Consider the following 27,901-nt stretch of genomic DNA (forward strand, 5'->3'; position numbering starts at 1 on the left):
AGTCCGAGTACTCAGAAGGCTAAGGTTGGAGGACTGTGAGTCCAAGGTCAGCTTGGACTACGTAGCGAGACCCTATATGCATACAAAAATGGGATTACTATTTCTTTCAGGGGTACAGCATTTGACCTAGAAGTACTGAAATCGGTGGTGAGCCTGTGCGCAGAATACTTGGTGACAGCAATCGCGGATAATCGCTTCTGTTTAATAGGTGCTCTGGGGATTTGTCTCCCAAGAAATGAGTGCCCGTTCAGTCGGTTATGGTAAGGCTGGAGCCACTGTGACAAGCCTGAGATATTGGGGCGTGTATATGGAGGGGAGGTGTCCAAGATGAGGAGCTCAAAACTTCCAAGTAGTGTAGTAGAAGGCGCACAGGACACGCAGGAGCGAACACCCGCGGCGTGCGCTCAGTCAAAGGCGGCGGGAAGTTGGTCTTCGGAGCAGGAACTGAGCAGCCTGAAGACTGATTGGAGCCCACGGACCAATAAACAAACGTCTCATTGGCGAGGCGCGCGCAGGCGCGAGTCCCGCAGCTTCTCATTGGGCCTTTCCAGCGGAGGGGGCGTGACCCCAGGGCTCCGCCCCTCGCCTCGGCCCAGCCCCGGGGTCCGGGCAGAGGGTTCCAGTGTCCTCGGGCCGGAGTCTCCGTGCTGCTTGCTCTACGGTGCCGGCTGCGCGGAGCTGGGATGCGCTGCGCCTGCTGCGGGTCCTCAGCATGGAGACCAAACGCCTGGAGATTCCCGGCAGCGTCCTGGACGATCTCTGCAGGTACTGGCAGCTCACCCATCCGCCTCCGCTTTCCCTCAGCCTACCAGAGTGCCCGACCTCGGTCCTCCCTCCCCCTCCTCGGTCCTGCTTTGCGCCCCTAAGCTCGGTTCTCCCTCCCCATTCCCAGTCCCACTGTGCACCCCAGCCTCGGCTCTCCACCAGTCCCGGGTCTCAGCACTGAGACCAGCCCTCGGCTCTCTCTCCACGCTCCCGGGTCCCTCTCCCCCCCCCCCGTCCCCCCTCCCGGGGCCTTGATTCTCCCCCCCATTCTCGGGTACCACTTTGCGTCTTCAGCCCCAGCTCTCCCGTATTCCCGGGTCCCGCGTTGCGCCCTCGGTCTCGGCTTTTACTCCATCCCCGGGTCTTTTGCACCCCGGCCTCGATTCTGTCCCCATCCCTGGGTCTCACTTTGCGGTACTGGCCTCGGCTCTCCCCCATACTCCCGTCCGCTTTGCGACCTCCCTGCTTGCTGGTGTTCGATGCCCCTTCATTCTCTGATGTCTTTCTATTTCTTTTTCTCTTATCCCCTACATCCTGGAGCACTAGAATCCCTCACTTTTACCTCATCTATTCTGCTTTTTCCTGCAAGTGAATCTCCTTTGCCCAAACCTGAATCCCTAGCGGTTTTCGGCCCGGTCCCTTCTTTAAAGTGTGTGGGGTGTTTTGTTTGTTTGTTGTTGTTGTTGTTTTGTTTTTTCTTTGCCTCTGACTTTAACCTATGGTTTTCTTCCTCCTCTCTTCGTCCTTTCTCCGATTCCGTAGGTGGAGCCCACTCTTTTAATTTCAGTTTTATGATCTCAGGTACCTGGATCTACACAGGGAGCAATTTTCAAACTCAAGCTTTCTCCTCTGCGTGTTCGCCTGTGGCATTTTCTGTAGAGAATTATTCTTCCCCTTTCCCCCTGGATTTATCTTTGAGAACCAGAGGGAAAATCCAACAGTCCCTTCGCTTTAATCTTTTGATTCTCCTACGTGTAAGGAAATTCTCACTCCCTTGGGTTTCTGTGTTCTTGTGGGCAATGATTGCAGCCAGCCAAAACCGCATTCATACTACTTCCTTCTTTGTCGAAGTAAAGTTCCTGGTACATTGTTACCAAGTCGTCGCCTTGCGTTTGGACTGTGAAATAATTTAGATTGTGAATGCTGGCGCTGTCTTCACTTCTGGTCACTATATATGTGCTTTAAGTGTGAAACCGTGGTTGTGCCACATTCCAGCTGTTTGCTTTTTTAATTTTTTTTTTTTTAAAGATTTGTTTTCTTTGTAATTACGTGCCTGGGAGGGAAAGGGGCACCAATGTATCTGGCTTCCAGGCCAGAAGAGGGCATCTGATACCTGGAGTTGGAGTTAGAAGCCAGTTGTGAGCAACCTTTTTTTTTTTTTTTTTTTTTTTTTTTTTTTTTTTTTCGAGACAGGGTTTCTCTGTGTAGTTTTGCGCCTTTCCTGGAACTCGCTTTGGAGACCAGGCTGGCCTCGAACTCACAGAGATCCGCCTGGCTCTGCCTCCCGAGTGCTGGGATTAAAGGCGTGCGCCACCACCGCCCGGCAAGTTGTGAGCAACTTTAAGTGCGTGCTAGACGCTAAACCTGCATCCTCGTAGAGCAGTAGACATGCTGAGCCATCTCTCCAGCCCTTCACACTGATTATATTTAATTTTAAGGAAAGAAATATGCTTTGTGGAGTGTTTGCTGGTGTTTCCTTCAGGCGTATTGAGACAACTCTGTAATAGGGGCAGTGATTTCCATTTTCATCTGGACAGATTTGAAGATTAATTTACACAGTGACACATTTATCCTAATTTTGAAAGTCAAGATTTGAAATGTTCCTTTTCCTCTACACCCCCGTGAATGTAATGTAAAGTCAAATCAGGCATTTTAAACGTTGCGGAAGTACATGTAGAGAATACATAGATTGGTTGTATAGTTAATAAGCTCTTAGCATTTACTGCAGTCCCACCACAGCAATCTGTAACTCCAGTTCCAAGAAGGTATTTGATTCCCTCTTCGGAACTCTGTGGGCACCAGAGTTGCACATGGTACACATAATACATACGAGCAAGCAAAACACTTACATGCATACATTTTTTTTTTTTTTTTTTTTTTTTTTTTTTTGGTTTTTCGAGACAGGGTTTCTCTGTGTAGCTTTGCGCCTTTCCTGGGACTCACTTGGTAGCCCAGGCTGGCCTCGAACTCACAGAGATCCACCTGGCTCTGCCTCCCGAGTGCTGGGATTAAAGGCGTGCGCCACCACCGCCCGGCTAACATGCATACATTTTTAATCTGACTTTTTTTTTTTTTTTTAAGGATGTCATTGTAATTCTTTGGTGTTGGGAGAATTACAATTTTGGGCATATGGTATATTCACATGAATCCATAAAAGTTACAAGGAATTTATTTTCTTTATTCCCAAATTCCCAAATGGTAAGAAAATATAATGTGTCTATGTGGATAAAGCACTAAAGATTTGATTCTAAACTGGGATTAGAGGGTTGTGATCTTCATTTTCTTTATGTTTCCGAGGTTTGTTGTTATTTTCACAGATGCACATTTTGTAGTTTGGAAAACTATAGTTTGGGAAAGTGAGTGGTTTTGCGTGGGTTAATAAGGATGAAAGTCGACAGGGGTAACTTTACACTGTTTTACATGTGTCTGCAAGTAGCCTTCCTAGGAGTATTTGGGCCAGTCTGCATGTTACCTAGGATTGCATCATTTGAAGAGGTGATATCAGCTGTTGTGATTGCAGTGTGGCTCTGTTCACAGAGTAATTACATTTTGTTGTGTCAGTGGTATGCTAAGCAACTGTTCAGGGTTCAAGGTGGTGGGTTCCAGTGAGTTTATGTAAGCTACTCTCTTTCATAAATCTTATTGTACACTGATCTTTTTTAACAGAATGTGATACATTCGGCTATTAGGGCTAGATGCTTGATGAACTAGTAACTAAGTGAGCTGACCATTTCTTTAAACTACAGGTCTTAACAGTTTTTGAGTTAGTATGTGTCTCTTGATTGGTTTGTTTGTAGTTTTGTGTTAAAAATGTGAGCTCAAATGTAAAGCTTGAGCTTTAGAAAAAGGATGACTGGGGGAATTGGGTGCTTGTCACTGTGCGTGTGTAGAGGACAGCTTTGTGCATTGGCTGCCCTCCTTCCACCTTTACGTGGGTTCCAGGGATCTAACTCAGGTCTCCAGGCTCGTGCCATGCCAGCCTGGCTAGCTCCCCAGCCTTCTGGTTGGCTTTGATTTACAGTTGGATTGCCATCCTCTATCAAAGTGGTTCTCAACCTTCCTAACACTGCGACCTTCTAATACTGTTTCTCATGTTGTGGTGACCCCACCACCACCATATATATACCTCTGGAACAGTAAGGCAAACAAACCCCTTATTTTCTAAATTGCCAAAAATTCCTTCTATAAATTATAAAAAAAGTCAAGGTGTCTTATCATAGCAATAGGAAAGTAGCGAAGACACACACCTATGAAATTTTCGGCCCTACTAGAGACCTCCTAGCCTCCAACCCAGGTAGCTGTTATACAGGACAAGGCCCATCAAAAAGACCATTCCAGCAAGTGCCCAAAAAGATCGACAGGCAGCTAGGCTTCCACTCCCTGCTGCCTTAGTTCCTAGTCACATGATCACGAAATAGTCCTTAGGAAACTCAAAGATTTTTAACATCAAAAATTCCTAACCACCTAAGAGGGATGGTTACAAAGCCCAGAAAATAAGCTAGTTTGTGGTGATATTGTGTCCCAAAATATATTATGCACCTTAATAAACTTATCTGAGGTCAGAGAACAAAACAGCCACTAGATAGACACAGAGGCCAGAAAATGGTGGCACACACACCTTTAATCCTAGCATTCCTAAGGCAGAGATTCATCCGGATCTCTGTGAGTTCAAAGCCACACTGGAAACAGTCAGGCATGGTGACTCACACCTTTAATCCCAGGAAGTGATGGCAGGAAGCAGAAAGGTAAATAAAGCATGAAAACCAGGAACTAGAGCTGGTTAAGCTTTTAGACTTAGGAGCAGCAGTTCAGCTGAGATCCATCTGGATGAGGACACAGAGGCTTCCAGTCTGAGGAAACGAAATCAGATGAGGAATTGGTGAGGTGAGGTTAGCTGTGACTGGTTCTGTTTCTCTGATCTTTCAGCATTCACCCCAATACCTGGCTCTGGTTTTGTTTTTTATTAATAAGACCTTTTAAGATTCTTGCTATCCTAGGTTCCCGAATCTTCCCAAAGGAAGAGCCCTCACATCAAGCCACATATTTGAGGCCAAGGCCAAAGTCCCTCCAATTCTAATCGAGTCTCTCCTCACTGACACATTCTGCAGACTTTGAGGTCCATTTCTAAAGCTTGTCCTACCTGTTGTCAGGCCAATCTTGAGAGGATCCTCTGCTCTCCTCCGTTCTGCTTACCCAGCACAGAGGAACTATTTCCTGGGAAGACTGGCAAAAGAATCTCACTCACATGCCCCCATGCAAGGGACTCTGTTTAGCTCCTCGTTTTATTGTGTGTAATCACTAGAGGGAGAGAGGCATTCTCAAAAAAACCAAACAACCAAAGAGGGCTTGGAGGTAACCACTGTCCTCAGGGAATACATCAATCCTTGCTTTGGGCTTCCCAGATCTCTGCAATCTGGTAGGAGCCTGTCTTTCATGTTCATTTCACTCAGGGAGTGAATGAAGCTCAAAGTATTATTATCTCCAGGCCACCCAGCATCCTCAATCTGCTGGCAAGATCTCTATAACTCCTGGGAGATCTCTCACTAAACTTCCAATGGAGACTCAACAGTCTTAGTCCATTCTTCTCAGATACCAAATTACTGCCATGTCCACAACCCACTTCTGCCCCTTTGAAATCCTTTCCAGTGGGCTTTCCTTAAGGCAGAGCTACCAGCTCATACTGAGTATGCTATGTCACAGGCGGTCAAGGTCATCACTGACTGACTACTAGAATCTATACAGACGCAAACTGATCTCACCTTTGAAAGGCCGAAGTCTCACATTAACATGGAGAATGTTTAATTTAAAACCTTTTCACAGGGTAAAAGCCCCCTGGAACCTTACAGACTGGACTTCATCAAGTCCTGCTCACACTTCCAACTGTAGTCAAACAACAGAGTCTATCACCATTTGTCATCCCCAGAAGCTCATGAACTGCCAACTTCTAGGAGCCCCCTGGAGATGTCTGTCTTCTCTTCTGGTCACACCCAAGTGAACATGTAGCTTTGATTACCTGTAGACCATAATGGGTGGCCCAGATTCATTCACACATCTTTCTGAATTCTGTGGTCTGAATTCTTTGTATGATTTTACAAGCTCTTACCTCTCATTCCCTAGACATTCTGGAAGACCTAAGCCAGTTTAAGAAATCTGTCTTCAGCATGTTCCTTCAGAAGATTTGTCCTGTTCTGAACTAAAGTTATCGCTTTTCTCACACATCACTGCGCTCCTACCGGGCATTTTTTCCCCTTATCTTTCATAATCATTATCATCATACTTCCTACCTGCCTTTCTGAAATCATCTTTCGGTGTGGCTCTGTGTATGTGTGACGGTGCCAGGCAGGGGTGTGTATGCAGGGCAGAGGATGACATCAGGTGTCACTCTCCACCTTCTTTCTTTCTGTTTTGTGTTTTGAGACTCATCATGCAGACTAGGCTAGCCTCTGCCTCCTGAATGCTGGGATTAAAGGTGTACACCACCATGCCCAATTTCTACCTTATTTTTAGATACAGAGTCTCTTACTGATGGGCTAGGGAATGAATTTTAAGGGACTTTCACTTTATATGTACAGGTGCTTTGCCTACGCTACATTCATGCAGTGCTCACAGATGCCAGAAGATGGCATCAGATTCTCTGGAACTGAAATTAGGGACAGTTGTTAGTGGTCATGTGGGTGTTCTGGAAGGCAACAAGTGCTCTTAAGCACTGAGCTGTCTCTCTAGGCGCTCCCCAGGCCACTTTTGCCATTATTTCTATCTTAATGGACTGTTCTCATAAAGAACTCCCACTCCCAGCCCATGCAGCTACCTCCCCTCCATCATCTCCAAAAGGTCCACCATCTCCTCAAATAACATGGCTTGACTCTTGTGGGTGACCACTGGCTCTGTGGGGCCGGAACTGGCAGTGCTCACCCAGCCACTCCACTCAGGTTTATTTAAGTAACAATCTCTCTTCACACACATTTCCAGTGAGTCTGGAAGCATCACCCCTAACACTCTCATGGCTGATAATAAACCAATGCTATTGCGCTTCCTCACGCACCAGTTGAGAGTGCAGTCTTGCCAGATGGTGGCCTCTTAAGCCAGGCTCTCATTTACACCAAGGCCACTAGCCATGAGAAAGGCCTCCCTTCCTGTGGGCACTAGTTGATCATGCAACTTCACCCTCCTGTTAGACAAAACAAAACACCCTCAATTCTAAGAAAGCACACAGATCTCACAGACATGCGCTGACTTGTCATGGTCTACTAAAAATACCTGAAGCCTACCTAACTCCTAATGACCATGGTGCCTTATTCCAGATGGAGGCTGAGGATGGTGCTGAGCATCCTTCAGTGTGCACAGCAGCCTCTTTTACTAGAATTACCTGCTTTGAAATGTCAGCAGGGCTGTGGGCCAGCAGTGGTGATGCATACCTTTCATCCCAGCGCTTTGGAAGCAGAGGCAGGCAGGTAGATCTCTGAGTTTGAGGTTAGATTGGTCTGTAACACATGCCCCAGGCCAACCTGGACTACATGGTGAGAGCGTGCATCAAAAACAAACAAAAAAGCAAAGCTGAGACACTAGATAGTGTTGTGTTAAGAGAATGGAAAGAAGAACAGCGTGGACCAGGAGCGGGAGTAGTTAGTAGATTCCTTTTCTGTTGTGGACCCCAAAGCTGGAAAAGAAATAGCGGTTGTGTTACATGGAGGTGCATTAAATCAGGAAAGAGGACTAATTTCTTCCTGCTCTTTCCTCTGTGTGCCATCTGGTGGCCCATGTGGATTTGGCCTGTGATTTTTCTCAGTTTACTTGAAGATTATAACAGCCAGTTTAGAGTCTGAACTGACCATGTGCAGAATAAACCTCAGTGATCATCCACTGGATGATCCGTTTCCCTGGAGTTCTCTTCCTAGTCCTTCTGGATCCCTGGGGGGTGATCTTTTGGGTCGGTGGAAGGACCTGTCAGACTCCTTGATCCTGGTAGACTTTTGGAGCTCTCTGCCTCTGCTGATGTTGCTTGCCTGCATGAGTCACAGTTGCAGCTAGGGTATGCTGAAGAGTGGGGAAATGTAACTTCGTTTTGATTTTGACATTTTCCAATCTCCTCCTCCAGATGTATTTACTTCTCAGAGTAAGTAAAATAAGCTACTCCATGTATTCTGTCAGGGTTCCATGGCTGTCTCCTATGACAGAGACAGAGGAATACTTATTTCTTGACAGGAATAAGAGTCAGTATAAGCCTTTAAAAGGTAAATTACAACCATCAATATATGTAAAACATTTTGCTAGACTGGTAATGAAAATCTACAAAGATATCATATACCATCAGTGAACAAATGTGGACATTTAGTGAGTCTGAGAGAGCATTGTTACGGGGTATTCATCAGAGGTGACTGCTCAGACATGGGTTTAAGCCAATACAAAGTCTCAATTAGCCAGCCGGCGACTACATCGGATGTTTAGGTTCCTATTGTAGCCCTGAGCCTTTCTCAGGGTGAGCTTTTAAGCACAAAAACCGCATTCTGGGTTGACATACTTCAGTTAACAAAAACAATTAGCCAGAAGCGAAACTACAGAAGCTAAAATGCAGTTAGTGCATATTGAGACTTTCCCAGAACTCTGTGGACTTAGGTGGATTAGGTCTTTGTTTTAGTTTTGGCAGGTGGTACTGTCTATGTGCTGAGTTTTATGGCCTGAATAGCACTTCCATCATGGAGTCAGCTGTGCTAAGGGCTGAGGCCCTGTTAAAAGTGTTTGTGTTCAGAGGAGTCTTGTGCACCTGCAGAGTGGAGGTAGTGTTTGTGAGTCCCTGACAGTGAGTTAGGAGTTCGTGAGGTAGACCAGAGGAGGGAAGGGGAGATAGGATATGTGCACTTTTCAAGGTCTAAGAACTAGGCTTCCTTATACACAGAAAGAGTCTCTCACAGTTCTATCAGTCATTATCTTTTTATATTGAAATGCATATATGTTTGTGCTGTTGTTGATTTCTTATTTGCATGTGACATTGATGTAATTTTAAACTTTTTCTTTCTGTTTGATTTGAAATTAGAGAACTGAAGTAAATATCACTTGACATCATAGCAAGTAAATAATTATATGCACCTCATTAGTTGCATGGTAGCTCTTTTAATTAAAATGATCCAAACGGCCAGCATGAATTTATTTTCATTTATTTGAATTTATTTCATTTAGTTGAATTTGTTTCTAATGCTGGAAGAAAAAAAGGAGTCCCCAAATCTCAACTGTGAAAGAATCAATTAGTAGATGTTCCACGACTGCTGTCATCCACATTCAGTTGATTTGGTGTTTCTAACCTGTGTACCTCACTAAAATGAGACAACTCTTATCTCCATCGCGTTTATACAACTACTGGGTGTTTCTGTAGAAAAAGCACACGTGCAGACCTTTTCCTCCTTTCTTGGTGTTTGAAAAAGGCAATTTGGGATTTGAAAAAGTAAATACTTGGAATTAGTGTGAATCAAGGCTCTGTGGTTGTGCTCTTAGGAAGTCCAGTGTGTTAAATGGAAGTACCCATTTCTTCCGTCCAGAGCTGTCTCGTGTTGTTTATATGAAGGGGACTAAGTGGATGCAAGGCACTTCTAATGAATTACAGAGACACTGTGTGTAGTCTTCCTTTCTGGAGGAGGAAATCCCTGTAGTGTCTTCGCATGCTTTAATTTGCTAGGAAGCTCTAAAGTTAATTTCTGTATTTGTGAACAGTAGCTGTACAACCCTTTAAAGGATTCTATTGCAAATCTCTTTCAAGCCACTGTTATCCTCACAATCCTCCTGCCTCGGTCCCTCTAGTGGTGGATTGCCGGCATTGCACCACCACACCCAGCTCTTAAGGACCCTCTTTTGGGCACTTCCCATCAGATACTGCTCTCCTCTCCTTTCTAAGTTGGTGGGCAGCATAAGGGAGTAAATATATTAAGATCAACCATAATAGTTTGTGAGCATAACTTTTGGTGTGTTTTTTTTTGACAGCCGATTTATTTTGCATATTCCTAGCGAGGAAAGAGACAATGCAATCCGAGTTTGCTTCCAGATCGAACTCGCCCATTGGTTTTACTTGGATTTCTACATGCAGAACACACCAGGATTACCTCAGTGTGGGATAAGAGACTTTGCCAAAGCTGATATCCTTTTGTTGCTATGATGATTGTCTTTCATTCTTTCTAAAAAATATTTTAGCACAAAATTCCATTTGCTTTTCTTTGAATTTTTTAAACCTCTAGATAACACGTAATGAAAATAGAAATGTGATGCAATTTTGTTGTATTCTTATTTCTTACATTACTGAAATGTACACTGATTAGGAGTGAATTTTACTTTGTTTTATAAATAACTAGCCTATTTCTGGGACAGTTCTGGTTTTTATTCTTGGCATGTAATTTAACAAAACAAAGGACTTTGTTATTAATAACATTTCCACAGCTAGATTCTAACTCTTAAAAGCAAGGTTTTCTGTCTGTACAGAACCAGTCACCAACCTTTAGCAAAAGCAGTACTCAGCCTAATCCCATTTCCCTTTGACTCATCACCAGCTTCTCCACATTTATTCTATCAAGTATCCTACACACTTGTTTTGACAGTGATCTTTCTGGAGCTCTAGCCCTCAGACCCCTACTCATGTCTTAGGTGCTAGTGCTTGCCTATGGCTCAGGTCACCAACCAAACACACCTTGGATTTCATTTTCACATGATGAGCGGTTACCTCTGCTCCAACACTTGCCATGTTAATGTCTCCAGAACAGTGTGCTATCCCTTTTCAACAGAGCTCAGGAATCCCTTATTTTATTATGGTCTGAAGAGTGACGGGGAGCTTAGCTTGGTATTTCAGGTCAGTTGTACCTGCTCTAAGGCTAGTTCGGACACTGATCTCATGGGGATAAATTCACTGCAACACACACTGAATGGTTAAGAACCGTATCTATGGAGTAAGTTAAATCACCTGGCTCAAGACTTAAGATCCTCTACCCCATTACTCTTCCTTCATCCACTTCCAATATGGCCTACAAGAACCCTGTGCTTAGCCTGGCGGCAGTGGCGCACTCCTTTGATCCCAGCACTCGGGAGGCAGAGCTAAGTGGATCTCTGTGAGTTCACTGCCAGCCTGGTCTACAGAGCGAGAAAGCTACACAGAGAAACCCTGTCTCAAAAAAAACCCCATAAAAAACAAAACAACAACAACAACAAAAACCCTCTGTGCTTAGCACAAAGTAGGTGATTTTTTGAGCTCTCTAGAATCTTCCAACTCTGCAAGTCTGCTCACTCCCTGCTTGTGTCTATACAGGAAACTGCATCTCCTTTGTGGTCTAAAATCTTTCTATCCTATTTCTAAAGTCTAAAAACATTTAATATAGCAACCCATCGTTTTTTTGCCATGTAGACCATTTATTTTATAATCTTAAACATTCAGATAAATCTTTTGTAACTATTACATTAAAATAAACTGGTCTTTTTTTTTTTTTTTTTTTTTTCTCTTTGTCTTTGATACAGGGCTTTTCTATGTAGTCCTGGCTGTCTTGGAACCCACTCTGTAGACCAGGCTGGCCTCAAACTCAGATCCCTCTGCCTCTACTTCCCAAGTGCTGGGACTAAAGGCATGTCCCATTACATCTGACTAAGCTGTGTCTTATAAAGGAAGAAAAGCTTCTTTGATCTAATCACCTGGTTAAATTATATACCAAGAATAAAAACCAGAACTGTCCCAGAAATAGGCTAGTTATTTATAAAGCAAAGTAAAATTCATTCCTAATCAGTGTACATTTCAGTAATGTAAGAAATGTCATCTTACATAGACTTACGGTTTTTCCAAAACAGCAGTTGGTCTTGGGTTTCTGAATAAGAATTTGCTCATGAGTATGCATGAAAGTTTTATACATAACCTTAGTGTGTTATAGATATAAAACTAGATGCAGTTTTTTCTTTTCACTTAGTTATGTGGGGAAGGAACCTTTGCTGAGAAGGATCTCGGCTTTGTTAAATAACTGAATGGTATACCGAGATCCTTCTCAACAACCAGGTTTGCTTGGGGTGTTTTTGTTTTGTTGTGTTTTGTTTTGTTGTGTTAAACTTTTATTTTGAGGGAAGCGGAATCAGTTTACAGAGAAAGTGAAAGAATGTTGAGTGTGTGTGTTTTTTTTTTTTTTGTTTTAAAGTGATGGCTTTACAACACAAATTTTTTTTTTTCTTTTGGTTTTCTTTCTCTGTGTAGCCCTGGGTGTCCTGGAACTCACCCTGTAGACCAGGCTAGCCTCGAACTCACAGAGATCTGCCTGCCTCTGCCTCCCGATGCTGGGATTAAAGGTGTGTGCCACCACAGCCCAGCTGAGAATTTTTATTGTATATATAGAGCCATTTATATTTTAAAAATATAAATATCTTTTAAAATATTTATTTATTTTTTAATTGTGTGTATGTATGTGCCGGGAGATATGCAGTGGGTGCAGGTGTTTAAGATTTGAGATTGTTTTTGTTTGTTAATTTATGCTCTAATATTTTACACTGTTCTATTTCTTAGGTCTATACTTAAATTTCTTCTGAAAGTGACACCCAAGTTTCCCTTTATAAACTTTAGTAAGCCCTCACCTTTAACATTAACAATTATGAAGTAAATACATGTACATGTGGTAAGGAACTTCATAATGTAGTGCATACCTTATGCCGTATCTTACTCTAGCACGTTAACTCTTTGTGTTCCCGGCGGTTCCTTTCTTTTGGCTGAGTGCAGGCACTTCTGATGATGTCATTTTTAGTGTGCTGCCTCCGTCGTGGATTTGACTCACCGATGAGTATTTGAGACACAGTTTCTGCCTTCGTATTCATTAACTCGGGAGTCCAGGACTGATTATCAGTAACATAATTTGGCTGTGAGCTGCAGAGGTGGGCACTGGGAGCTGGACGCCGGCCCTCCAGAAGGGTGGGTAGTGCTCCTCACCACTGAGCATCGCTCCGGCCCCTCCCTGTTGTAGTGTCTTGGGCTGTACTAAGGGAAAGGTCGTTTCCTTAACATTATTTATACTCTTCAGTCATTGCCCATTTCTGCTGCCACAAGGGGAAGATGTGGAAAAAGTTTTGGATGAATGGAAGGAATATAAAATGGGAGTGCCAACCTATGGTGCGATCATCCTTGATGAGACACTTGAGAATGTGAGTGTGCTGTTATCTAAAGGTTTTTAGGGAAATGCTAAATTGAGGTTTGAAAATATCCTTAGATTCTTAACATCAAAGAACTAAATTTTGGATGTTTACCTGCATTCTTTTGTACTTGTCATGGCTTCCTAGAAAGAACTGTGAGTTCAATGTTGAAACAGTACGTTTTAAATAGACAAAGTGTGTCTCTTCACACTGTTATGTTTATATTATTGTAAGATATTAGGCCAAATGCCGTGCACAGTTTATTGATAAGTAATTACCAGAAGTACAGAGAAAAGTACCTTCGGTATGGGAGTGGAATGTGGGAATGAAAACTTTGGTTTTTTTTTTGTTTGTTTCTGAATTTCTGCTTGTTTGTAGGTACTGCTGGTTCAGGGGTATCTGGCAAAATCAGGCTGGGGGTTTCCAAAAGGAAAAGTAAATAAAGAGGAAGCACCCCACGACTGTGCCGCTAGAGAGGTGAGTGCCCGCACTTGGCCCTAAGTGTGGCTGTTAACCTGCCGAGTCTTAAGCCTTATGTAGATGTACTTTTTTTGGACTCTGGAGAAAGTTCAGTCTTTTCTGAAACTTGAACATGTGGTTTAACTAGATGGAGAGATGGTTAAGAGCACTGGCTGCTCTTTCAGAGGACCTGGGTTCGAATCCCAGCACCTATGTGCTTCCTCAGGGCCATCTGTAACTCCAGGCCTGAGGAATCTGGTGCCCTCTGCTGGTCTCCTTGAGTACCAGACATACAAGTGTTACACAGAATGCAGGCGAAACACTCCTGTATGTGAAAATAATAAGATACTGCCCCCCCCCCCCCCCCCCGCGCGCCCGCTTGGGGGGCCATGTCTACCTTCATCTGTCCTCACTATCTACTTTAAAGCATATCTCTGGCTCCATTCTTTATAATGGCATCTTTTCCACTTTTTGCTTGAAAATTGCAAATTTTTTTTTCTTTTTGCTTGAAAAATTGGAATTTTTTTTTGACAAAAGATTTCAGGTTATAGCTATTTTCTGTTACTTTTCTTTCTAATAATCCAGAAAAATGTAGAATCTGGGTTTTTCTAAGACATGTACGTGTTTCTCCTCAAAACTCATTTTAGCTTTATTCCTGAGCTATAAGATACAGTTTAAATCCTCCCCTACCTCCAGGTTAGCCATTTAAAAGATTTGTTCCTTGTCCTCTGAATGTGATTGTTTCTAAAATTTGACTCACATTCTGCCTCCCCAAACATCCCATCTCGTCTCTCGTGTCACTTCAGACCCCAGCCCGGTGCGTCTCTGATTAGTTCCTTCTGTGTGATGTGACAGAACACCCGTCAGAAACAGCTTGGTGGAGGGAGATTGGCTCTGGCGTTCACTGTCACGATGACCCGTGTCCATCATGGGACGGGTGTAGCGGGGCAGCGTGGTCCCTGGCGTCTCAGGCGGTGGAAGTGCTTATTCATACGAACCTGGAGGCTCAGAGCGTGGGTGGACGCAGGCGCTGGTCCCGCCTCTTCTTACCGACAGATCTCCCTCCTGCCGGCTCCCCGGCCTCTCACATAGCACCGGGAGATGGAGGCCACGTCGAAGCATGAGCCTCTCGTGGCCATCCCACATTTAAACCGCAGCGGCATCTGAACCTGGGTCAGGTGCCCCTTTTCCTCCCAAGTCCTGTTGCCAGTTAGCATTGAAGGAGGGGGTTTCTCTGTAAAGCGACCTTCAGAATGGGTGACTTTTCATTCATCCTTATTTAAATTCCGTTGCTGGTCAGCTCTAGCCCATAATTGGGGCTTTAATATATGGATGGTCTGCTGTTAGCTCTTTATCCCACACTCGTTATACCTGACCCTGAGATACGTTCTGGTTCAGGCTGTGTTTATCGAAAAGCCTGGCTACTTCAGACCAGTCCTTTAACCGCTCGATGTACCAAGGAGAGTCGCTTTCAAGAACTTCATGGCCAGAAGCAACATCTTGGAGTTCAGAAAAGTGGCAGAAATTTGTGAGATGTTTTAGCGGTAGTCTGTTTGATGCAGTGGTCTTTACTACCCGGTTTTAGTTTGGATGTAGCTTATTAGTGAAGAAAACATTACAGTTCCCAAAAGCCACTGGTGTGGGGTCTGGGGTTTAGCTCGGTGTGCACAGTGCCTGCGGCCCAAGCAGGAGAACTTAGTTTGCGTTGCCCATAAGTACTGAGTCTCTGTTCCGTGCGGGCAATGTCAGTTCAAGCCACAAAACTCGTCGTCGTCTGCAGGAAAACAGGTGCGGCCAGAGGTTAGCCATGTTAAGTCAGACCCAAAAGATCAATACGTTCCCTCTTCTTTCGGAACCCTAGACATTACATTGAAGCGTTCAGTCATGTATATATATGCAGGACGTGAACGAAGCAAGATTTGGGGAAGGAATGGAAATGCCAGAAGGGGTGGGGGAGGAAAAGGAAGGTTCAGGTTATGAGTGAAAGTATATAGAAGCCTTTCGGAAGGCTGCCGTGGGCTCGGGAGAGGGCTCGGTAGGTGAGAGCGCTTGTGCTCGAGCATGAAGGCCTGACTTTAGCACCCATGTAAAAGGCTCTGCTTGCACCTGTTTGTAACTGCGGTGCTGGGGGTGGGGGGGGAAGACGGGTCACAGGCTCGCTGGCCTGGGCAGTGGCCCCTTGCGCAGGTGGCCTTCCCTTCAGTGGATGTTTTGAAAAGGCAACCCTTGGTTTTTAATTGGTTTCCAAATGATTGCCTTTGCCATGCAGAGGTGAAAGTTGGGGGAGTTGGCTGGAGTGTTAGTGTTTAGTTTGCTTGCGTTGACTTACAGCTGAGGTAGCTTAAACAGCAGACAGAATTGATTGCCTAGCAGATCTGGGGCCTACAGAGCCAAGATTAGGGCTCCAGCTAATTGATTTCATCGCAGACTCTCCTCCTGGCTTGTAGGAATCCAGTACCCAACTATGTGCCCACATGGGCGTTCCTGGGTGTGTTTGGGTGTTGTCCAGAGAGCTATTGGGGTCTTTTCTTAACCAGGATCAGGATCATACTGTAAAGAACCTCGTTTAACCCTTATAACTACAGACTCCCTCCATACAGTCACAGTGGTTTCAGCCAAGGAATTTTGGGGATTTTGGTTTGTTTGTTGTTTTGGGTTTTTTTGTTTGTTTGTTTTTTGTTTTTTTGGTGTTTTTTCTTTTTGTCGTTATTTTTTGAGACAGTTTCTTGTGTAGCTCTGGCCGTCCTGGCATTCACTCTGTAAACCAGGCTGGCCTCAAATTCACAGCAATCCACCTGCCTCTTCCTCCCGACTGCTGGGATTAAAGGCATGAACCACCACTGCCCATCCATCAACCTAGGGATCTCTAAGGCTGACTTCCTGCAGTTGTCTTTCTGAGTGTGTTTTAAACTCCAAGTGCTAGAGCTGCAGTCCGTCCTTCTGCCACTAGGTGGCACTACAGTGTAATGGAGCCGCACTGTCTAAAAGCAGACTGCCAGTTAAGTCTTCCTGATAGCCAGTGTTAGCCATCCTTTGCCTAGCGTTTACTCCATCTGCTCTGTTTGATTTTTGCTTGTATTAGCATAAGAAGGAGCTTCATCCTAGTTTCCTAGCTACGGATTAGATTTAGGCTGAGGTCTTTATCTGTTTGGTTTTGTTTTGACACAGGGTCTCAATTACGTAACTGGCTGCCCTTGAATTCATATCCTTCTGCCTTACCTTCAAATGATTTAAATCAAATATTTTATCCACATGTATTTCCAGGTCTTCGAAGAAACTGGTTTTGATATAAAAGACTATATTTGTAAGGATGATTACATTGAACTTCGAATCAATGACCAGCTTGCTCGTTTGTATATCATTCCAGGAGTTCCAAAAGACACAAAGTTTAACCCCAAAACCAGAAGGGAAATTAGGGTATGTACAAGTTAAGAATATTTGTGGGTTGCTGAACAGAATCTCGGTTGAATGAAGCAGGGAGTTCATTTTAGCGACTCCTTGCTAGTAATCAACTAAACACTTGTTTTGTTTCAGAACATTGAGTGGTTCTCCATTGAGAAATTGCCCTGTCATAGAAATGATATGACTCCCAAGTCCAAGCTTGGCTTGGCACCTAATAAGTTTTTTATGGCCATTCCCTTTATCAGGTATGTTCATTTCTTAAACTGCGGACTGTCCTTGATGCTGCTATTTCAGGTTTGTTTGTGTTTGCTTTTAATGAATTGGTAATGTTTCCATAGACCACTAAGAGACTGGCTGTCTCGAAGATTTGGAGATTCCTCGGACAGTGACAACGGTTTTTCCTCAACTGGTAGCACACCGGCTAAACCCACTGTGGAAAAATTGAGGTAAAGAGATGTCCTCGTGGGGTTGTGGCTTTCTGGGTTTTCAGTACAGCACCGTTTGCTTCTTGAGTCAGGGGTTTGAGGGCACCCAGAAGCTCTGTTGTGCCCCTGGTTTTGTGTCATAAGATAGTCTTTAGAAGTTTCTGCTGCCAGGCTGTGGTGTGCCTTTAATCCCAGCACTCAGGAGTCAGAGGTAGGCAGATCTCTGTGAGTTCGAGGCCAGCCTGGTCTACAGAGTGAGTTTCAGGATAGCCAGGGCTACACAGAGAAACCCTGCCTTGAAAAACCAAAAAAGAAAAGTCTCTGCTAGGGTTAATTGGAGGAAAGATGCTTCAGGCACATTTTAAAATAGTACACTCAAGAGGATACCAACTTCTTAGGACACTAAGAAAAGGAAAAGAATGTATGCTGAATAGCTAATAGCCTGCATTCATGATGATTAAGTTTCTGGAGATGATTGGAACCCATGGAGGAAAAAGAATTATGGAATGTATCCAGTGTTTTTTAAAAATACTTCGAGACAGGGTCTCACTTGTAGCCCAGACTGTTCTAGAACTCAACCATGTAGCACACACTGGCCCCAGAGACAGAGCAGTCCTCCTGCTTCTGCCTCTTGAGTGTTTAATTACAGCCTAGAGCCACCAGATCCAGCTTTATAGGTTTTAAATGGAAAAAGGGGGAAGGGTTCTGAGAGGAATCTGATAATCTTCTTATAATGCTGTTCTTTAGAACAGTGTTCATGTGCTTCTCTGTGTAGCTTTGCACCTTTCCTAGAACTCGCTTTGTAGACCAGGCTGGCCTCGAACTCACAGAGATCCACCTGCCTCTGCCTCCCAAGTGCTGGGATTAAAGGTGTGCGCCACCACCACCTGGCTAGGATGAAATTCTTTAGAGCAGTGTTTATGTGCAGATATGGGATGCTATAGGATCTAATTCTTTAGAGCAATATTTATGTGCAGGTATGGGATGCTGTAGGATGTAATTATTCAGAGCAGTGTTTATGTGCAGATATGACATGCTGTAGAATGAAGTTCTTTAGGTCATTGTTTATGTACAGTAGCAATTTTCAAAATGAAACATTCTTTAGAGGAGTGTGTATGTCTGTGTATATGTGTAAGTGTAAGCAGGCAGGCAGGCAGGCCTGTAGAGGTCGGAAGACAATCTTTTGGAGTCAGTTCTCTCCTTCCAGCCATGGGTTCCAAAGCTTAAACTCAGACCAGAGCCAGTTCCCACTCCCTAAATCAAGCATTCTGGCAGAAAACAGCCCAAAGGTGAACTGATTTGATGCATACATGCTTGGGGTGGTAGGAGAACAGACAACCTTTGCATTCAATAACTAAGCCGTAAGAGTCAAAGCTACATTGTATGTATTATAAGCCTTCAGCATATTAGTCTCACATCTAAGCAGAGGTCTTTCACACAGTGTTCCTTGGCGTTCCTGGCTTGATGGCATGTTGTGTGTGTTGCCTGTTCAGAACCAAGGCAGTGTAGAAGTTGGATGATGGAACAGCCCATAAACACCTCAGATTCAGTACACATCAGCCTTTGAATTAACTTCTGGTTTTTGCACATTCAGACATTTTTACCATTGCAAGATTTTGCAGCTCTCATGGTTTAGGGAACTGTTTCTAGAAAGTAACTAAATTTCTCAGCTCTCATCACTGGTAGTATCTGTAACCAACCTATTTGATGAGATCCCTTACTGAGATGTCTAGAGAGAATGTGTTGTCTATTCTATTAAAAATAAAAATCGCTGGGCGGTGGTGGCGCACGCCTTTAATCCCAGCACTCAGGAGGCAGAGCCAGGTGGATCTCTGTGAGTTCGAGGCCAGCCTGGGCTACCAAGTGAGTCCCAGAAAAGGCACAAAGCTACACAGAGAAACCCTGTCTGGAAAAACCAAAAAAAAAAAAAAAAAAAGAATAAAAATAAAAATCCAGATACTTTTTTTTTGTTTGCTTCGACTAAAATTTACAAAGAACTGTCTTTACATTTAAAGAATATAGCTACTTATAGGGAGAGGATGGTATAAATAATTCAGAAAAGCCTGGGGTGAAAATGGCAGATTGTTAATGTAAGGGATATTTATTAACACCCGTCACTCATCTAAAAGGCTGGGAAAATCCAGCTGGCAAAGCCCATCAGAATTTGCGCTTTAAACTGGGCATGCTGGTGCATGACTTTAACCCCAGCACTCAGAAGGCAGAGACAGGCATATCTATTAATTTGACGATAACCTGGTCTACAGAGCGAGTTCCAGGATCACCAGAGAAACCCTGTCTTGAAAAAATTTTTTTCTACCCTTATAACTTAAGGAATAGTGGGAAAAGGTGGATGATAAAAAAGTAAAATATGTAGTTGGTAGGTTAAACTGTCCAGGCTTTCAGAGAACTGCAAGTGAAAAATCTCATCTTATTTTTCAAACCTTGGCGTAGTCGAACAAAATTCCGCCACCACCAGCAGCTGTTTCCTGAAGGTTCTCCTAGTGACCAGTGGGTAAAGCACAGGCAGCCTCTGCAGCAGAAGCCACACAGTAACCATGTGGAAGCGTCGTCGTCGGACCCTTCCAAAGCAAAGGTGAGTGAGTCACATTGGAAGTCTTTCAGATGCTTTGATCATTCGGCTTCGAAATCGTTTTCAGGTGAAGAGTTATGTGTAGCAGTTAGAGCCTTGAATTGTGGAACATTTAGTTGCCCATGTCCCAGCTTGTGACTTGAACAGACCTGAGACTCATTCTCCTTCATAGCTTTGGACTAAATCCAACCTAGTAAATAATGGGATGTGCAATTTGAGCCTTTTTATGTATGCCGCCAGTGAAAGGCTTGGAAGAAGACGATTTCTGAGTTAAGATCTATTATTGTTTATAGAGAAAAGTGAGAGTGTGTTATATCGTTTTCACTATCATAGAGTATGTGATTATACCACAGTTTATTGTGCACCTGATGAACGTTTTGTTGGTTTCCAGATTGTTGCCTCAAGAACAGTAGCCACCAAAAAATTATGTAAAACTCAAGCCCTTTCTAAAACACTTGACCAGACACTTCCCTAAAGTTAAGGTAGCCTTTAAGTGCAGAAAAGACTCAGCAGTGTTTATCATTGGGGAAATAGAGATTAGTCATGCCTCAGGATGGCTTCGGTAATAAACCCAACAGAAGAGAAAATCAGCGGTATTGGTGAGGGTGTAGAGAACCAGGACCCTTGCATGTGCTCTTGGCAGTGTGAAAAAAGACAGCCTGGTGGCTGCCCACAAGTTAGATGTGAGTTTATCACATGACTCAGCGACCCCACTCCATATATAGCATATATAAAACAGCTTTAACAGATAACGGCATGCTAGGGCTAATCACAGCATCATTCATTCACAGCACATGGACAGATGAACAAACGTGGTATGTTCATGCACTGGACTGTCTTTAGCCTCTAATGAATACATTTGAGACATCTGAGTAGAGGTGATCCTTGAAGACAATGGCTAAGTGAAATAAAGCAGAGCAAAGGGGAAAAATTGTGTAGTTCTATGATATGTGCCTAGCATAGGCAAATTCACAGCCACATAAAGTGTGCTAAGTAGTGTTTATGTGTAGCTAGAGTTTTTCTCTCTGGGTCCTGTCAAGCCCCAGCAGTCCCATAGCCCACTTATAAAATAAACATACAGACGCTTATATTATTTAAACTGCTCGGCCATTAGCTCAGGCCTACCATTGTCTAGCTCTTACTCTTATACTCAGCCCATTTCTGTTAATCTATATGTCGCCACGTATTTCGTGGCTTTACCTGCTGCCTTTACATGATGCTTCCTGGACAACGGCAGGCTGGCGTCTCCTCCTCTCCACCTTCCTGTTCTCTCAATTCTCTCTGCTAGTCCTGCCTTTACTTCCTGCCTGGCTACTGACAAGTCAGTGTTTTATTTATCAATCAATTATCCACAGCATTTATGGCTCTAAGTAGTGGAGACTTTAGGAGTAGTTACTTTTACTGGGCGGTGGTGGCACACTCCCTTAATCCCAGCATTTAAGAGGCAGAGGCAGGTGCATCTCGTGAGTTGGAGGTACAAAGGGCATTCCAAGACAGTCAGAGGTGTTACACAAAGAAAAAAAAAAGTTGTTACTTTTTGTTGGCAACAGAGTTTCTGTTTTAAAGAATTAAAATGTTTGGAAAGTGGGCTGGGTGTGGTAGCACAGGATCTCCCACATTCCTACAAGATCATAGATCCCCAGGAGAAACAGCAGCAGCAGAGCCACTGGTGTGGGACAGAGTGAGTATTGCTGGTGTTGACAGACATTCCGTCTGCTGCCACTGAGGTGTCCGTCCTAAAGAACGGCACAGGAAAGGAAATACTGCCAAGAGAGAATGAAGCTCCGTTGAAAGCATGGTGGCGTGAGCTCCACCTTCTGTCCATTTCAGTTAGTTGCTGTTGGCCAGTTAGTTCAGCAACTACCTAGTGTTTTCTGCAAGTGAGAGGGTGGAATGAAGAGAAACATTTTTTAAGTAATAGTTACTTTCATTATTCACAGTTCTCTCAAATAGCTGTTTTTCAAGATCTGAAGTAGAAATTGATATTTGAAAAGATTGTGTCTAAACTTAAGACTAAAGGCCCAAGTTTTTAAAACACTAATGTTCATTATTTTGTAAAAGATTATTCTCTCAGTGGCACTAATTTATTATAATTTTCTGGTAACTGCTGGTGCCTGCTGCTTATTTTATACCATTAAGAGCTGTGCGGGCCAGCAGGATGACTTAGTGTGTGGACACTGTGCACTGGCCTCACGACCTTAGTCTGGCCCTGGAACCCATGTAAAGGGGAAAGGAGAGAAGCGGGTCTGCACAGATGTTCTCTGGCCGTCCTCCACACTGACTCGCAGCCCCATACCCATGCCCAGTGTTACATAAGCTGAAAAGAGAAAAGCAGGCTGGACCATGTGCCCTGGCCTGCCTTCCCAGCGCAGTCCCCGGCGGCCCCCAGGGGTTCTAGGGCTTGGTCTGCCTCCACTCCCTTCCCTTTGTCTTCATGCTGGAGTTGACTCTGGGACCGTGTGCTCTGTGTGAGCTTTACCCCTGACCTGTACCCCTGCCATGTTCATGCCTTATAAGCAGTTTATGAGCAGACATGAATAAAGCAGGAGGTGTGGAAAGACCTAGGGACTGATGCATTTGCTGTTGCTGTTTCAGAGGAGATGTTCCTTTGCAAAGCAATCCTCGAAGAAAATAAATTCATACAGCAATGTATAAACGTTTGGATGGTGCTTTATGAACTCTATTCAGTTGAGATAAACAGTCATAGAGGGATATTGGTGTTGTTATACTGTAGATTTACTTGTTCTTTTTCCTGGAAAAACAGAATCAAAATATGAGAGGGAATGGCAGAAAGCAGTACCAAGATTCACCTAATCAAAAGAAGAGAACAAACGGAGTTCACAGTCAACCAGCAAAGCAGCAGAATCCCTTGATGGTAGGAGTTCTGGGCTCAAGTACTTGGGGACGGCTCTCATCTTAAGAATGGAGCAAGTGTTGTCTAGACACAGTAACATTGGTTTCATTCTTATTTTTCTTTGATTAATTTTAATGATAGCATTTTAATAAAATTAAATTCTTCACTATTGCCTTCATGAACCTAAAGCCTGAAACACCCGTTGGCCATTCTTAACTGCAGGCCTGGAATAGTTACTTGGCTACACTTCTGCTTTTGGCCTGGTGTGGTTTTTTAAACATTTATTTTAAAGCCTCGCAAACAACTCTATAGTGAAACCAAGCAATCTTTTTTTCTGAAAACCCATTGTTCAGGGGCCTGGAGGAACGGCTCCATAGTTAGGGGCATCTGCTCTTCTTCAGAGGCTGCAAGTCCAGTTCCCTGGCCCAGATTTGATCTCTAGCTCCTAGAGGTCTGATACTGTCTCCTGCCTTCCCTGGGTATTCACGTACACCTTTTAAGGGATGTTAGTTAAATTTGTATATTTTAGTAGATTCATAAGAATGTAGATATTTATGGGGCGCCATATGTTTCAGTATATGGGTACATTGTGTAATGTTTATGGTGAAAAAATTCAGCCTGGTGTGCTGGCAGAATGCTTAGGAGGCCGAGGCCAGAGGAGCCCAGGCTTCAGACAGGCCTGGGCTGCTTTGAGGCCAACCTGGGGCAGAAGGAAACAGTGATTGACATTCCTTTCTTGCCACTATTTGAACGGTAATTTACATTGTTGTTGTTCATAGTCGTGTTCATAGGCTTTATGCTGTAGTGTGCCTAGCCCTTAGTTCTGGGTCATTATAGGTAATGAAATAGGTATATATTCTCCAAATTGTTTAAAAGTTGAGATCTAAGGAAACCTACTGAGAATGATTAGACTCCTGGTTTAATTTTCTTCTTGACATGTATGGTCATGTATCTCTTGGGTTTTAATAAGTAAAAATAACAGGAGACTGTGTTGTATGTGTTTTTTAACAGAAATGTGAAAAGAAGCTGCATCCACGAAAACTTCAGGACAACTTTGAGACAGGCAAGCCATTTTCTTTTTTTTTTAAAGTATTTGCTCTATGGGGCTGGGTTTGATTTTAGCAGGTATGACATCAGTGGTCTTTGTGGTGATGATAGTTACACAGGAAGAGCTGTCTATGTGCTACAGAGGTTTCATTTGTGATATTTTCTCAGTGGAAACTGGCTGGAAGGAATTACTAGTAAGTGATCCAGATAACATTACTTACTATTGAACATAGTGTTCCTTTTGTTAAGTGTTCAGGCCCTGGGTCCACATGAATGGATGTTGTGAACACTGGCTTGTGGGTTAGTGGGAAGTGTGACAATGAGGATGCTTCATTCTTGTTCTGCTTCTGTAAGTAGTGGATCAACTTTTTCAAGTGTTGCTAAGTACATGGCTTTCATCCAAAGGATGCCATTTCTCCTTCCTCATTTAGGGCATGTAGTGTGTCTGATTTGGAAACTGTCCGAGTCACTGTTCTAATGCTGTGAAGAGACGCCGTGACCAAAGCAACTCTCTTAAAAAGAAAACATTTAATTGGGGTTTGCTTACCTGGTAGCTGGCGGACAGACAGGGTGCTGGAGAAGTAGCCAAGAGCTTTACATCCTGATCCACAAACAGCAGCCAGAGAAAGACATTGACCTGAAGTGGACTTTTGAAACCTCAGACCCACCCCAGCAACACGCTTCCTCCCACAAGGCCAGTTCTTGGAAACAACAGTTCTTCATCTGCGGAACAAGCATGCAAATATATGAGTTTATGGATGTCCTTCTCATTCAGACCACCACAGAAACTAGTAACGAATGTAGAAAGTTATTTTAGTGCTACTGACATTTGGTTAAGAGATGTCATTTAAAGGTATAATACACTATTGTTCTTAGGTGCTAATTTGAATGGTAAGAAACTTCCTTGTGCTGCTGTTGTATATTCATCCAAATCGAAACCTTTCATATTGAAAACTCTTTTTTTTTTTTTTTTTTTTTTTTTTTGGTTTTTCGAGACAGGGTTTCTCTGCGTAGCTTTGCGCCTTTCCTGGAGCTCACTTGGTAGCCCAGGCTAGCCTCGAACTCACAGAAATCCGCCTGGCTCTGCCTCCCGAGTGCTGGGATTAAAGGCGTGCGCCACCACCGCCCGGCTCATATTGAAAACTCTTAAGAAATGAAGAGCACTGGATGCTGGTGGCTTATGCCTTTAATTCCAGCAGAGGCAGGTGGATCTCTTGAGTTTGTGGCCATCCTGGTTTACAGAGCGATTTCCAGGACAGCCAGGGCTACACAGAGAAACCCTGTCTCAAACCAGGAAGAGAAAAAGAAATGAGCATTATTTTCTTTATTTTTCAATATTTAAAGACAGTTTTCAGATGCAGATCCACCAGTGACTCATTCATGGCAGTCCTGAGATGGCGAAGTGAATCACCTCCACCTGTGCTGAGCCAGGAATGGCGTTCAGAGTCACTACTGCAGGTGCTAGAGTTGGCTTTAGTGACGCAGCCAATCATTAAAAAATAAAAATGAGAGCTGTCTTACAAGAGATGGTCTGGGTCTAGGAAGATCGCTTAGTGGCTAGAAGGAACCAAGTTCTGATCCATACAATCCAAGCCAGACATGGTAGTGCAAATGTATAATCCCGGTGCCCCTGTGGCAAGATGGGAAACAGCACTGGATTCCTGGAAGTCTGGGGTCAGTCAATCTGGCCACGGCCGTCGCAAAAGCAAACAAGAGGCCCCATCTCAAAGTGGACGGCACAGGCTGACACCTGAGTTGTCACCTGACTTCCGAGTGTGCGCCGTGACACGCCTGTACTCATGCTCTCCCGTGGGTGTGCACACACAGGATTAAAAAGAACACACATGCTTGAGCCTCACTGTGAGAAGTCTATCTTTAAACACGGGGCTCTCGCTAGCATCTCAATTGGTGTGTTACATTTGTTTCCTCTGGCTTTGGGCACTATATCCAAAAGAAGGGCATTGCTAAGACTAATTGTCTAAGAACTTCGGAGGTTTTCTTTGTGATCTGTTGAAGACCTGGTAAACTTCAACTGTATTTTCCTTGTAATCTTTACAGGTTCTCCCCCCACACACCCTGTGTAATTATCATGGTATTTTCAGATTGACCTCGGTTAAAAAGCTCCAGTCACTCACAAAATACAAATACAAGAGCTAACAATATGCTCAGTTTGAAAGCAAGAGGATATCAAGGCTCTTAAAAAGGCAGAGGTTAAAAATCTGAATTAGTAGAAATAAGCAGTAATAGATAAAATCCCATTGAATACTGCCTGAGGCACTTAAGGATTGAATCAGTTTACAGAAAGATAAACATACAGTCTGCCTGAATTTCCTCCTGTGAATAGGTGGAGGGTAGTCTTTGGTAAACCTTCCGAGTTACTGACTACCAATTTTGTTTCCTAAGCAGATGCCGGGTATGACTTGCCTTGTTCTGGTGAAGACCCATTGGCAGAACATGTTGAGGGACACCCTGTGGCGTGTAACGGACATTGCAAGTTCCCATTTTCATCCCGGACCTTCCTGAGTTTCAAGTTTGACCAAAATGCTATAATGAAAATCTTGGACCTTTGATAGCAGCAAGTGTATTGCAGAAGTCCCATGATCAGAGACCTGTCGCTTTGAGTGGTGTCTCCTCAAGCCTTACCTTTCTCAGGTATCTGAAAGAAATGCAGGGAGGCAGTTTCTAAAGAGGATTTTCTGTACAGAAGAGAAACTAGAAAGAAACACAAATTTGCACTGTAAATGCAGTTAGAACTTTTTCTATGGATCTACCGTTTCAGTGTTTGCAACCAGGTTTTAGCAGCCTTTGGTTTTTGTCTTTTCCTTTTTGAGGGCATTTATTTTATATTCTGATCAAGAAAAGAGCTGTTTTGATTGAGTCATCATCAACAAGTAGCCAAGTGAATAGGAGTGTTTCATCTCCACATCTTAGTGATTGCAGTAAGTTTTCTTACTGAAAATTTTAACGGAAACTTAAACCCCCAGTTATTAATGAGCATTAAGAGCTGAAACATGACGTCAGGATTGCAGGCATTTTGCTCATTTCTCTGCTTCTAACCACCGAGAAGCTAATCCTTCTATTTGGAATTTATCAGTTTATTTAGAACCAGCATCTTCAAAACAATACTCATCTGCACAGTGAACTCTTGAGCACTTCATCAGGACAAAGTCCACAGCCTGGAGAGGGGATGAATTAAATGCTGTAATTCCGAGCTGTGCTGTATGCTGTCCCAGAACCTATGAGTGCTGGAGCAGAATGAATGGAAGCCAGTTGCTGGCAGCTACTTTGGGTCATGCTTGACCATCCTGCCTCCAGGTGCTCAGTATTGTGCAATGATTATGCTCATGTGAAATATCTATACATACTCTACTGTGAGTATATGTGGGAAACTACATTCTTAGTTTTATATTGCATCTCAGTGTTGATCTGTGGAAGCTGATGTCATATTAGGTTCCAGTTTGCTATAATAGCAGAGTGACATGCTTTTTATTAATGTCTTGAAGCCCCCTCGGTTATAAAGTGAGAAAAGAAGGGGTTATGCAATTTACCCGGTACAAATAAATAAAGCGTGTTGCTGGGGGACCCTTTAAGTAATGTATTTAGCTCACACCTAGGAATGTATTTTGTATTTTGCTCCTTCGGGATTCTTAAATCCAAACAAGCATGACAATGCCCATTTTGCAAAGGCTCATCTGAAACTGAGGACAATCACCAGAGCTTTAAGGAGGCAATAGCATCTTGGCTGCATCTGACCTCGCTGAGAATATTTCCTGGGGGTGGGATGGGGTGTTTGAGTGCATGTGCACGTGCATCTGTCATGTGGGTTTTTTTAAAGTTGTTTTTTTTTTTACAAGTGGTATCCACAAAGTATATCTCTGCTTATAAATATTACTATAGAAATCTTTATTCTGTATATGTAGCCTATTTAATAGGGGTTCTCCTTAGCCCCGCGGGACTTTGAAAGGAAGGGCTATTACTGTAAGGAATTCACTTGGTATTACTACATTGCTTTAG

At 43.5% G+C, this 27,901-nt stretch overlaps 1 protein-coding gene across 1 annotated transcript; it reads left to right on the plus strand.

The window, feature by feature from the left end:
* The first annotated feature begins 568 nt into the window (after positions 1 to 568).
* Dcp2 (decapping mRNA 2) lies at positions 569 to 27,793 on the plus strand. Its single transcript, XM_028881752.2, has 11 exons — positions 569 to 765; positions 9,955 to 10,106; positions 12,995 to 13,122; positions 13,489 to 13,587; positions 16,834 to 16,986; positions 17,104 to 17,216; positions 17,310 to 17,417; positions 19,848 to 19,989; positions 22,751 to 22,861; positions 23,852 to 23,903; positions 26,294 to 27,793. The coding sequence occupies exons 1-11, from the start codon at positions 713 to 715 to the stop codon at positions 26,455 to 26,457; spliced, it is 1,275 nt and encodes a 424-aa protein (XP_028737585.1). The 5' UTR covers positions 569 to 712; the 3' UTR covers positions 26,458 to 27,793.
* The last annotated feature ends 108 nt before the right edge of the window (positions 27,794 to 27,901 follow it).

Source organism: Peromyscus leucopus, chromosome 19, assembly GCF_004664715.2.
Source record: "Peromyscus leucopus breed LL Stock chromosome 19, UCI_PerLeu_2.1, whole genome shotgun sequence".
NCBI classification, from domain to species: Eukaryota; Metazoa; Chordata; class Mammalia; order Rodentia; family Cricetidae; genus Peromyscus; species Peromyscus leucopus.

What these genes read in the sequence shown, in the direction of transcription:
- Dcp2 (XM_028881752.2), top strand. Translation starts at nt 713, where the DNA reads ATGGAGACCAAACGCCTGGAGATTCCCGGCAGCGTCCTGGACGATCTC. An exon ending in AAACCAGAAGGGAAATTAGG is followed by an intron (nt 16,987 to 17,103) that starts GTATGTACAAGT and finishes GTTTTGTTTCAG; the next exon opens with AACATTGAGTGGTTCTCCAT. An exon ending in TCAGGACAACTTTGAGACAG is followed by an intron (nt 23,904 to 26,293) that starts GCAAGCCATTTT and finishes TTTCCTAAGCAG; the next exon opens with ATGCCGGGTATGACTTGCCT.